Raw genomic sequence first — 13,478 nt, forward strand, 5'->3', positions numbered from 1 at the left:
CGCCACTGATGTATAATACAGCTAAACATCATTAATGGCGTTATTATAGGTTTTATTAGGTATAATAGAGAGTCACGACAGTATCAACATTCAACTGCAATATATCTGCTGTTCACAAATTATTTATAATAGAAAACATTCGTTCGGTATCTGCATTGGTACAAAGTAAACATGGCGCGAATTCTACAATATTTGCAAAATAGACCGAATGAATATGATTTTAGTTGAAATTAAAGAAAATTTTAATCCAACGCTTAGCGGTGGTTATTTCTTCATTGTTCCATTATTGAAAGATTATGTATCCTTTCAAATACGAAATTTGTTTTAAAAAAATCGTTTTCAGGCAAATATGTATTCTTTACGTTTTAAATTAATTCATTTAAAATGACTAATTTAAAATTTTATTTGGCCGAATTTCTCTTAGATCATTAAGTACGGCCTTTTGCGGCCTGAAAAATTGCTTATATTAGGAATATATTTTTAAATATTGTTTTCTAAAAAAGTATCATTTATGTATAATTTAATCACCATTTTGTAAATTAATTTGTCTACATAAATATTATTATGACAACACCCTTAAATAAGCGATAATTTTAAAACGACGTTTGTACATTTTTATGTTTCTTATAACAAAAATAGATGCAAATGAATATTTCTCCAATTTAACAACTCATTTTAAAGCAGAATAAATGTTTTTCAATCCGGTTTTCAAAGCACTCGGACTCTTAATATGAGAATACTGGTCAAAGTATATTCAAATAGAATTTTGCCCAATAAGAGGGCGCAAAAATCAAGTATCACTTCTCAGAAGTCAAAAATCCACGTTAAAAGCAATAAAATCGTGCCGTCGCCAGTACTTTGACCAATATTCTCATATTGAGAGTCCGTAGTAATATCATAGTTTTAAAATATTGTGTAATATCATAAGTGCAGTCAAACCGTGGAGCAAAATGTGAGATGCGATATATGTATATACTTATTCGTCCGCTTATTTTCCTCTGAGAGAAATATTTTGGACTTGATTTAATGAATGTTCTTAAAACTTCCATTTTGTCAGGTTTGGGTTTGAACAGAAAATGGACGTTTCGCAACTGTCATATAGAGCTTCATAGACATTTTAGAGTAGCAGATAATTTCACTAGCGCCTATCAGTTAAATTATACTTTCACTAAATATTTATCTACTGGTGAAAATATATTTGGACTTCACTAGTAAAAATAACTTCCCTGAAAAATACACATTCTCTGTAACATTTACATATAGCATGTAAATAAATAATGATAAGTATATAATATTAATACATGTATATATTACTACATATAGAAAAGTTGAAATCATATAATGACTTACAGAATAAATTATTCTTCTTCACTGGTAAAAATATATATACATATATGAAAATATGAATGAAAAAAATATAAATAGGTGAAAATGTATTCTTGTATGATCTCACTGAAATGATACATATTTTTGGATAGAATCGAGACTGTTTTTTTAGATATTCTTTAAGGAATAATCTGGGAATTTCTGGTTTAGAATCAGGGACATCATTTCAGTTTTTTAATATTTCCACTTTATTAGGATTCATAGTATTTAATTAAATGCAATTTTTTGGCTAAATTCAAGGGGGGGGGGGACAAGTGCCCCCCCTTAAATGACATCTGTGCTTTTTTATTATTTACGGCATTCAAATGTATTTATTAAGCACTAATATGAGGTTTGTCATTAATACGCATTCCACTGGTTGGTAGTCACTGAAGTAGGTCATTGTTATTGATATTATGCATAAGAAGCTGAGATCAAAACATGTAACGGTGTATAGCCATTTTTAAAAAAAAAATGGCGATACAATCATTTCTTTATTTTTAACAAAGTGTTAAAAATAAAGAAATGATTGTAGAGGTTACAAAGTTTGATATTTGTTGTTTTAAAAATAAGTAATAATAATATTTTTTTTATTTTATTGTAACGCGATCCACAGTTTGACGTTTATTGTTTATTGATAACAAAATGATTACAAAACTTTATTTTAAATTTGATGTTAGGACGTTAACTAATTAAAAAATGAGTTTATGGCCGGTATGCAAAGTTGTTGATATAACGAACTGTTTGAATTTGAATTTCCCGCCGCTTGTCATACGGACGCAGCTAAAGATGACGTCACGCATTCGCATTCGTATTCGCAGTGGCGTGTGCGGTGTGTAGTGTGCGCCGTGTGCCGTGTGCCGTGTGGTGCTTGCGTGTTGCGATTGTCAGTGTGCCGGCGCCGGCGCTCGGGGGATGTCGTTTCGACGGTTCTGTTCGTTGATAGCGGCGCTGGCGTTTCTCGGTCCAGTCGCTGCTCTCGTCTGCCGAACGCGAAAGTACGAACCGCGCACCACGCACCTTTTACTTCTCACCTCGAAAACCGTCTCGTTCGAATCTGCGTCGCGTTTCGTTTACGTCGCGTTTGTTTACTACCCTCGGATGCGCGATGAGTCGCGCGCGCATAATTGCGACCGATATCAGTGCGCCGTTTTCGATTTCGCTCTTGCATCGCTCTCGTTTCCGTTTCCGCTGTTTCCGTCACTGTCGTCGCGCGCCTCCCGCTTCCGTTGCGTAAAATCGATTACATAAATCGCGAGCGCGCCAAATTTAAAACGACTCGTGTTTGTTTGCAATTCATTTTACCTTATTTATTTATTTTTGTTATCGTTTGACAGCCGCTTGTTTATTAATTTGCTCTGTGAGGTTCTGGTGAGTATGGTGGATGAGGATTGGACCTTTTCATATTACAGACAATAACTTTTTTTGTGTAGTTTTCCCTTTTATATTCAATTCGTGAGGCACCCGCTTATCAAGCTTTATCGATTTTCGTTGCTGTTTTAGTGATTTTAAGCTACGCGTTTTCAACTCATACAAAAATCTGCAGAATAAAAATCTCGGTCATAATTATATTATTCAAGGTCATAATAAATATCAAGTGGTTAAAATAAAAATAGCATACAGTTAGAATAAAAATAAAAGATTATTATTAAAATTTTGTTTATTGTAAAAAATATTAATTTATTTTTATTATTTATAAGTTATATTTTTATTTTTAATAAAAATAAATAGTGTAACTATTCAGTTAAAAAAACGGCCCGATTGCATGTTGGCATGGGGGCTCGATTCAGGATGTGGGATCATGGTAATAATTATGTTATTCAGAGTCAGAATAAATATCAAATGGTTAGAATAAAAATAGCACTCGGCCAGAATTAAAATATAGGACGATCATGTGAATTAAAAAATGTAACATTTATAAATATAAATAGGCAATAAATTATTTATTTTAGAAATATCTTATAAAATATTTCGCTCGCGGTAGAGAGTGAGCGTTGGTCAGAACAGTGAACATCCCATGAATTACTCTCAACGGATCTGTTTAATTGTGTGTAGGACGCGAAGGTATTTAGAGTCACGAATGAAGCGGGAATAACGACAGAACGGCGGCGAAGAATACGATTGGCTTATTGTGCTAACATCTGACAATGTTGCGAGCTCAACCAATCAACTTGATAATGCCCATGTATTATTATGCTGACTATCTGTCAAAATAAAATCTTGAGGTTAAAATGCATATCATATTATATAAATACGGACCAGATCAACCAGTTGCACCAACCTTCAAAGTTACAGCAATGTAAGGTGGCCAGATTTTGATAATACAAAGGACATTAAAAAAGGTCCCTCTTAGAAATTTATTTCCATTTGAGATGCAAAATATTAGATGAAAAATAGTTTCTGTTCGACGAGGACAAAATTTTTGAGGAGGAACATCCTCATCGAAGACGTTTGTTCACCTTGAGAAAAATAACACTATTGCCAACTGAAAAAAATAATTCTGACCATTTGTCAAAATAATTCTTACCATTTAATATAAATTCTGACCATCAATATTTATTCTGGCCTCTTATATTCTGACCTTTTAATATAAATTCTGACTCATGTAATATCAATTTTAACCACAACCGTATTCAAAATTCTGACCCAAAAAATACGAGCCTTTTAATTATTTTAATTTAAAATTTTTATATTTTTATAAGAGTCTAAAATTGTTGTGTTACTACAAATAGAGATTTTATAGTGGCTTATTTAAGAAACATTTTCCAGACAATTTTTAATTTTAAATAAAAACGAGGTTAATAATTTAACATATTTTATTGGAAATTAAAAAGCTAATCACGATCAAATGCATTGTCAATATCCAGGAATACTGCCTCCGAGGAGTAGTTTCACAACCCAATGTAGTCGGTCGAAAGCGGAATGAGAGCATCTAAAACTAAACATTGGGCAAGATTTTATTATTAGTATTTGAGTAATTTATTTTTTGTGTATTTTACCCGCGAATCGCGATAACCAAAAATAAGCGTAGGGTCCGAAGGACTGTTAATAAAAATAAATATGGTTAGAATTGACGTTTTATGTTTCAATAATTATTTATTTAAATTCGAAGTCGAAAATATGAAATATAAAAGTTGCAACGCACGGGCGTGTTCCAGTGTGTTTTTTTTATTATTTTATATCACAATTTTTTTACATAATTTAAAAAGAAAATAGAACACATAAGTAATGAAAAATTAAAAAATAATAATCTAATACAAAAAAGCAACAGATTTTTTTGTTAAGCGAGCGAGTTTCTTGTTTATCTAAGAAAACGCTCTCAAAAAAATTTTCCTCCTTTGTCCTTGAACAGATATTTCTAAAAATAATTTTTTTTAACTCCCTTAGTAATTTCTCATAAAAAAATCAAAATGCTATTTGTTTAGCTCCCTCAGCAGCAATTTGTCGTCAAATGAAAATTCATAAAAATTTCCGTGATGACATTTTTTGTAGCTTTATTCTCCTCGAACAAAAATGATCAAGTTGACCTTTTTTTAAGATACCATAGCAAGTTGTTCTTCCATGTCCTCTTCGATAAAAAAAAAAATTTTAGTTTCCTCCAAGATTTTCAAAATCTGATCACTTTAGTTTATCGAAATGCGCGAGCGTCACTCGGGTTGGTGAGAATCGACGTGTGCGTCACGCGCGAGTTTAAAAGCGATCTATTATCAATTATCGCTCTAATGAATTTAAATATTTTTTAATGGTTAGCATATAACAAAAAGTGTCTATTATTCATATACTAAAGACATAGCTGTGGTCCGGATTTGTCTTTTGAGTATTGCGAATCATAAATATTATAAACAATGACTTGAATTATTCGCTTTATCAAAAGCCTTTTCGAAATCTGTATATATTACATACATTTGAGTATTAATTTGAGAGATTTTATCACCTCTTTCGTAAATGTGAAAGGATCGACAGTAGAAAGTGTCAGTCTGAATACGTGTTGTTTGTCAACTACCTAGTAATTGGTTACAGTGATTAAAAATATATTTAGGTAGAATAATTTCGAACAATTTATCAGGTGCTCTGTAGTTATTCAGAATTTTTCGCATATAGGAGTCATTTTTGTGCATCTCTAAACATCTGGGAATATAGAATTTAAAATATGATCGTTAAAGTAATATTAAAACGAAATTTTAATGAGTCTCTTATGTTACAATTTTCATGACCGACGTTTTCAAAATGGGTTATCGTAAGGGTAAAATAAAGGGTTGCCAAACAAATAAACTTAATATTCCAGCATTATTTTTATTAACAAATTTAATATTCCGTTTATCTCTTTTATATATTCATAAAAAATATAGTTATTTTTTGTTTGTATTTAAAACAATAGTATTATGCATTCTGTATTTCAATTTGCTTCATCTAGGTAGCTCGCGTCAAATAATAGCGGGGAGATAAAACGCCACAAACAGAGCCACAGTTTATGTAATAGATATGTGTACACCAAGGGGTTCCATTATGGTGTATAAACTATAGGCAGTGCCATAAATATAATACGTGCCATTTTTAATAAGAGTTGAAATTAAAAAACAATTATTAGATTTTTTTAGAGCAATATAAGGGCATTTAAATTATGAAATAGTTTGAAACTAAAAACAACACATCCTGTATCTTACTGCTAAAATCAGGTAGATTTTATGATATAAACTGCTTTTAAAGGGTCTATGTAGCAAATTTTGATGCAATTTTTTTCAATTATAATAGTGTTTAAGAAATCATAAGTTCAACGGCTATACAGGAAATCATAATGAGAAATATATATATCTTGTTTTACAAAAGTATTTTTCATTAAGCAATATTCATGTGTATTTTATTATTTTGTTCTCTTGTTTGGTAATGTAACCGGGTATCAAATCTTTTATATTGGTTCTTGAATGGGAGAGAAGACTAATTTAGAACCAATCGCGTAATAGTTTAGCTCCACCTCCGATGCTTCCCTTTAGTGAAAGCGTAACTTCCAATGTGGCTATTTATAGGCAACCGTTTGGTAATTACAAATAATATTTACAACAATGTCATGAGTATTTTTTTTAAACGAATCTCTTGAAGCTTATGAAAAGAAAAGTTTAAATTAAAGAGTATTTATGATGTGGTATTTTCTGACTTTTGAAAGTCTATCTGACTATATCATAATTATTGGGTGTTCCAAAATGTCGATTTCATAAATGTTTTGCTTAGCCAAATTTGTAGCTTTCTATACGGCCATTGTTTAAAACGAAAAGAAATTTGTAATAGAATAATTTTTAATTCTTATTTTATCTCTACCACCAATATTTTTCAAGTAAACTTTAAGACAATGAATCAGTTTTGTTAACGAACTTATTTAATAAACGGGATATTTAAAATTTTTAGTAGAACTACAAGAACTACATTAGTGTCAACAAGAACTAAAAATTTTCCACATATTTGTATAAAAATAAACATTTTATTGCAGGGTAGTTTCAGAATTTCTTGGTCATATTTGAAAAATCTTGTGAAATCCTTTGCAATTGATAGTATTTTATTTTAAGTAATGTAACTAACTGTGCAATAATATTAGTAGTAACATCAACTTATTTTAAATTTTTTCGCTACACAGTCATTGAAAAAAACATAAAGTAACAAAGGAATCAATTATTCATGCTAAAAATACAATATGAGTCAAAGTATAAAAACATCTATGATAATGTGCGTGGGTAATTTAGTCATATTTATTCGCATATGCAGATATGTAAATAATAATAATCTCAAAGCCTTTAACATAGTGGCTATCTGAATACAATGACTGTATTTTTAAAAGGTTGTATAGTTTTCAGAATGTGGAGCTGGTGCCCGGCGTTCGCGGGCTTATGATAAACATTCCAGCGTCCAACGAGTCGACGAGACTCTGGATGCTGCATCCCGACCGGTGGAAAGTTCAAGACAGCGATCGTCTGTTTCGAAGCGGATTCTATGATAACGAGCAGTTACTCCAAGCTATGTGAGCCATTTTTAATGTACTTTTCAGCATAGTACTACCGCATTGTACGCATCCTCCGATTATTTAATAATCGACAATTAAATCAATTGGCGTGTTGACAGTTCTAAGGACCCGCTGTTGCTTATTAACATGTTGATTCGTAGCTTTGAATCTATTTATTTATACGATATAATTGTATTCTGTTTTGAAAATAATCAGTCCCACAAAAGACATTGAAAATATACACTAATTTATTATATTATAGAAAAGTTTACTTCTTTGCTTTCATTTTTCTTGATAACTTTTGTGTGGACTGATTTAAATAAACTTGTATTTTTTATCAATTTCTCAAATTTAATTTATATTGTATATACATATATAGTCTTGTGTTTTATGTATAGTGTATATATTTATATTTCTTCTAGAAGTGTGAAGATTTGTACGAATGTTGTTTTTGCAAATTTAACGTTTGTATTATATATACAATTTTTATTGAATAGTTGCCAAAGTGTATGCATACATAGATTTACTAAATTTGCTTGTAATTTAAACGTTTGTGTTTATATAGTTTAACAATACTACTCGCGTAGTAATTCATCTGAATTAATAGTCGCTATCGTAATAATTAAAAACACATTCGTAATAATTGAACAGATATGCACACATGGTGTTTGTGTACGATCCAGGGATAAAGAACTTCTTCTAAATGCGCAAGAAATAATTGTGACAATAATTCTTATCTTTCATCCAGTTAAATGTCAATCTTATCAAGATGTGTCAAGCGAGTGTTTGTTTTAAAGCTGTCACGTTTCAGTATATATACTGTTATTTGAAAGGATTGCATAATGAGTATTTTGTACGTTCTTTCATTGAGTTCCTTGCATGTACGTTAGTGTGATGTGAATTTTAAATACCTGTTTTGAATGTGACAATTGACAGAAACGTATTACGTTATGATGGAACGAAATGTCAAAAAATTTAGAATTTTGTAATAATTTTAATAAAATTTCATTCATATATTAATTATTTTGTATGTATGTTATTACATGACTCATATATTTTACTATTCTGTCCGGTATTTTGATATGTTCATTGAAACAATCAGCTGAAAATTCTTCACAGTATAGTTTTCAACAAACCGTTAACTGATGATCTTTTTTACTTCCCAGCCTTTATCCAAAATGTTTTACTTGTGACCTACAATCAACCTCATTCATATTTCTTCATGTCCCACATCCTTAATCAACATTTATTGCAACCCCATTTATTGTACATATTAATCGTGTCTTTATTTAACATATATATTATTTTAATTAAGTGTTAAAATAATATTGTAGATCTAGTATACATAAAATAACCATCTAGTATTATAGATTAAAACTTATTGTTAGTTGTATTAAATTTTGTATTTGCGTCAATCAATCTTTGACGACAAAGTCGCCGGGCTTAGTCACATACCACGCTAAAGCACATTCAAATCACTGTTCTGCACCAGACCCGTCCACAGTGCTCATAGTATATACCACAGTGCATTCATGCTTTTTTTTGTTTTTTCCTAATCAAGTGTTTCCATTCAAGAGCTGCGACGGACCACCAAGATGACTCCGGAGTTGCTGCAGTTTTGTGCTACCCTCGGACTTCCGACTTAAGTTCTGACCGGACTACTACCAGTGTACTTAATGAACCGCTCCCGAAGGACGTCGCCTCAGTTTTTACGACTGATATAAATGAAAAATTTGCACTAGAGAGTCAACTAGACGTACTTAAAACTAATCAGCTACGCAAAGAAGACGTCGATGTACTCAATAAGCTGTATGAATTTGATAAGGCCAAAAAATACGATAACAATTGGCACGCTTACCAAAAATCTCTCCCGCCTCATTGGATCGATTTATCCGGTGATACGGATGTTAATTATCCAAGCGTCGACAGGAAAGTTCTTTTGGACGTTGAAGGAATAGACGTAGAAAAGAATATATTCGATAAGGCCGTATACGACGATGCCGACAATGTGGAAGATACAAACGGGTACGAGACTATGGGCGAGAAAGTCGAAAATAGCAGGCCCAAGAGGGCAGTGAATGTTACGACTCTTGATCAGCCGCAGCAGTGTCAACAAACTCCTAGAATCGATCTGATCAAAGTCGAAAAGACAGATAAAGAGATAACGATGAACGAAGACGGTGTGCCGGAGTTGCTAGCTGGAACTACGACTGTTTTGAGATTGTTCGGAAAGGGCATATCGCAAGACACCCTCATCACTTTCACGCAAGTAGGCGGTATCTGTGGACAGCTCTGCGAGTTCCCAGCTACTGGTGTCTTCAAGGTAATCTCTACATTTAAATTGTTACTTTTACAATGCACTTATTTATCATAATTTTGCTTTTAAATAGGTGGATAAGACTTCGTTGATCGGTGATGAAAATGCCCGCGTAGAAGTTATACTCCCGTCTGGACTCGGAGGCAACTCCACCTTTTATATATGCGCTAAAAACGCGCCTAGGAGTTTGCAGGAAGATGCTATGCAAATATCTTCGTTCATTCATCAAGGTTCGGAGACTTGGTTACAGTTGACCACTTTCGACAAATTGCTGCCTTTGTGGGCTTCCTTGTGCATCATCTGCACATGTCTGTTCTTCTCCGCGTTGTTCTCGGGCTTGAATCTGGGCTTGATGTCTTTGGATAGGACGGAGCTCAAGATCTTGTGCAACACGGGAACGGAAAACGAAAAAGAATACGCGCGAGTGATTCAGCCGGTGAGGGATCACGGAAACTATCTGTTGTGTTCCATTCTTCTGGGAAACGTCGCTGTCAACTCTACGTTCACCATCCTTTTGGACAGTCTAACGTCTGGTATTTTCGCTGTCGCCTTTTCTACGCTGGCCATTGTGCTGCTCGGTGAGATAACTCCCCAAGCGATTTGCTCTAGGCACGGTCTAGCAGTGGGGGCTAAGACCATTCACATAACCAAAGGCGTAATGTTCCTAACGTTTCCCTTGTCGTATCCTGTGAGTAAACTGCTGGACTTCCTGCTGGGCGAAGAAATCGGAAACGTTTATAATCGGGAGAGGCTGAAAGAACTCGTCAAGGTGAGTGTCTTAATATTTATACTAAATAGATAGCTTATCGTCATAACAAAAAACTGATTAAAACCAAACACAATATAAATAAATAAACACCATTATAAAATCTGCTTAAAGTAATCTGTGGGCAAGTAAAGCTTTGGCTGGATTGAGTTGGGAAGCGGTAATGATTTATCTTTAATGTAAGAAAAAGTTATTTAGTTTAAAATACTTTAGAATCCAGTCGTTTTCGAATAACAGGTTGAACTCAGGACTCGTAGTTTGACGTGAATAGAGAAGCGGCTGCTTTCCAGGGACGTCGTTCATTTTTGCAGAGGTGGCGGCATGGAAAAAGCTGAAATGACGCCCCTGCTGCTTCTGAACTTTTTTTATAAAAAAACACAAATTTAAGAATATCTCAGATACTTTTTAATCAAACATTTGATTTATTTTATTAATTATTAAAAATAATATCATTCAAATGGCCACCTCTAGACCTTTTACAACAGCCGATCATTTCTATGATTTTTTCGTATATTTCGGGCGGTATCTTGGCTGCAACTTGGCGATGTTGGTTTTTAGGTTTTGTCGGCATAAACTCGGACTCTTAGCGTGACCTCACAAAAAAATCCAACGGCGTTAAATCGCATGATCTTGGCGGTTAACGCTAGTTAACGTCACCATAACGTGAAATAATGCGACCAGGGAACTTTTCACGCAAAACATCCAACGTTGCACCCGATATGTAGCAAGTTGCGCCGTCTTGTTAGAACCACATGTCTTCCACATAACTATCTTCGATTTCGTTCCAAAAATAATCGGTTAACATGCGCTTATAGCGCTCACCGTTGACTCATCAGTTCTAACTTCATCGTTTTCAAAAAAGTAAGGCCCATCAACGCCGCCTAACCACAATGGCACCAAATATCACTTTTTGGGCATGTCTCCGGTGAATCACATGAAGATTTTCCTTGATTCATATGCGGAAATTTTGCTTATTAACATGGTGGAAATGTGCCTCATCAGATAAAAAGATTTTCTTTGAAAAGTCTAGTTATAAAATGGGCCAAAGGGAGCCATAAGAAAAGTCCAAAAGCTGCGAACGCCGACGAATCGACAATTCCGGGTCTTTGGCCACACTTTCACTTACAGCAGCAATATTCTTGACTAAACAGATCTTATCCCCTCTCCAACGCTCTTAGTCTCTTCAATTTTTTCACTTCGTTGCGAACTGTTTGCTCAGTAAGACGATAAAATTGACCATAATCTTCCCGTAAAATTTGATACAAAGTTCGCACAGAATCGTTATCTCTGTAGAACCATTGAACAATTTTAACGCATTGAGCGGTGGTTAAGCGATCTATTTGCTAAAAGTGTTATTGTTAACTAACATTTGACACTGAACACGCGTGATTATTGACAGCTGTCTGATTTACAGTACTGCCAACATAAGAAACTCGAATTGGATCAACCTGTATATGCTTGATCGAGATAGAGGATGTTTTATTACACGCTTAATTTCGACGCGTGCATCAATAATGAAGATTCATTTTTGGACTTAGATTTATTTATTTCCTTTAGATATTTGGCAAGGCTGCACTTGTCCTCACATTCCACTTGCAGTCGCTGTAATTCAATACAATAGCGTTTGTTAAGGCAACGAACGACCGTTGAAGGCGGTGACCAATACTGTTGCAATTGTGACGAATTTAATTCGGCCCATAACGGTATCTGATCTAGGTGTAGCGAATCTCTCCGCGCATCCGAAAAACGATTTTTTTTTCTATTATCCTAACTTGAGCGTAGTGATGTTTGCTAGGTTTTAAGAGTATGTAAAGTGTAGGTTTTTTAGAGACATGTTTTCGCTCTCATTTGGGATTTGGGTCAAGCAACAACGTAAATCTGCACCTAAAATCGATAAACGCACGACTCGCAAAGCGTAATAAGTAAACTCCCCCCACATTTCCCATCTGAAAGGAATATACACAACATGTGATACGATTGGAATTTGGTCAGTCACAATAATCAATCGGCTTTGTTTTGGAGTACACAAGCCACATGAATAAAACAGCGTACTGTTACGCCAGACTCCCAAATAAACTGAATCAAACTTTCCAGTCGTATAATTTTAGATCATTCCAGTTCTACGCGGTTTTCGATGTAATTTGGGACAAGGATGTGTTGAATTTAAAAAATAACATTATTAGAACTAGAACCGATTGGTCAATATTATACTATTTTTACATATTAAAAGTCCCTAAATATATATTAAAAACAATCAACGATGAACGACACATTTTAATAAATTTTGTGATTGAATGACAACAAAAAAATGGTTTAAAAGACTAGTATATATTTAACAAATGTATGTAATGGTCGCCTATTAGTGCATACTTTAATTATTTATTACCTTAAACACTTAAGGTCCATATTTTACCCTAAATGTTTTCTATTTACTAGTTCAATTTTCAAGAAATCATGACACGAAAGGTTCATAGTGCCAAATATCAAGGGTCACCTTTTCTGAAAATACCAATACTTTTAACGTTAACAAGACTTTGAGCGATACGTAAAAATACCGAGGGGATTGAGGCAGTAGTTGCGACCCTGACACAATTTTTTACATTGAGGGTGCATAGAAAAATCTATGTTCTTGTTTTTTCTTACTGTCATTTAAAGTATTTCATTAGTTGGTTGATAATCAAACACCGCGATCAAAACAACATAATTTTTGTTTTGAAATTTCACAAGTTATTCAATCTAAGTTTTCATTGTATAATATTTGCTATCATGTGTTTTGCTGATTTAATTATTTAAATAGATACCAGTGATTCTTATGGACCTGTATTTCGGTAATTTTTGTGTGTTTTTTTACTTGTATGTTAAATTTTGATAAAAAATGCAATTTAGGTATGTATGCAATGATAAAATAAAGTCGTTATGATGGACTAATATCCGCAATGTGACCTTTAATGCCCGTATATCAACATTTATATTTTTTACTGAGCGTATGTAATACTAATAATTTTACTGATCGTTATTGATTATTTATTCTTTAAGAACTG

At 33.3% G+C, this 13,478-nt stretch overlaps 1 protein-coding gene across 4 annotated transcripts in view; it reads left to right on the plus strand.

Moving 5' to 3' along the window:
- Window positions 1-2,254: 2,254 nt before the first annotated feature.
- The window catches only part of uex (metal transporter uex), a 36,827-nt gene continuing 25,603 nt past the window's right edge, over window positions 2,255-13,478 (plus strand). Inside the window, exons 1-5 of one of the 4 annotated variants that reach the window (XM_088204417.1) lie at window positions 2,255-2,363; window positions 2,703-2,736; window positions 7,202-7,372; window positions 8,916-9,677; window positions 9,745-10,440. In XM_088204417.1, coding sequence (XP_088060543.1) covers window positions 9,390-9,677; window positions 9,745-10,440 — 984 coding nt within the window. In that variant the 5' untranslated portion in view covers window positions 2,255-2,363; window positions 2,703-2,736; window positions 7,202-7,372; window positions 8,916-9,389. The remainder of the gene's footprint in view (window positions 2,364-2,702; window positions 2,737-7,201; window positions 7,373-8,915; window positions 9,678-9,744; window positions 10,441-13,478) is intronic. The other 3 variants (XM_088204415.1, XM_088204416.1, XM_088204414.1) reach the window with 3 other exon arrangements.

The sequence above is a fragment of the Plectrocnemia conspersa genome, unplaced genomic scaffold (genome assembly GCF_051122295.1).
Source record: "Plectrocnemia conspersa isolate PC_06_02 unplaced genomic scaffold, ASM5112229v1 ptg000014l, whole genome shotgun sequence".
NCBI classification, from domain to species: Eukaryota; Metazoa; Arthropoda; class Insecta; order Trichoptera; family Polycentropodidae; genus Plectrocnemia; species Plectrocnemia conspersa.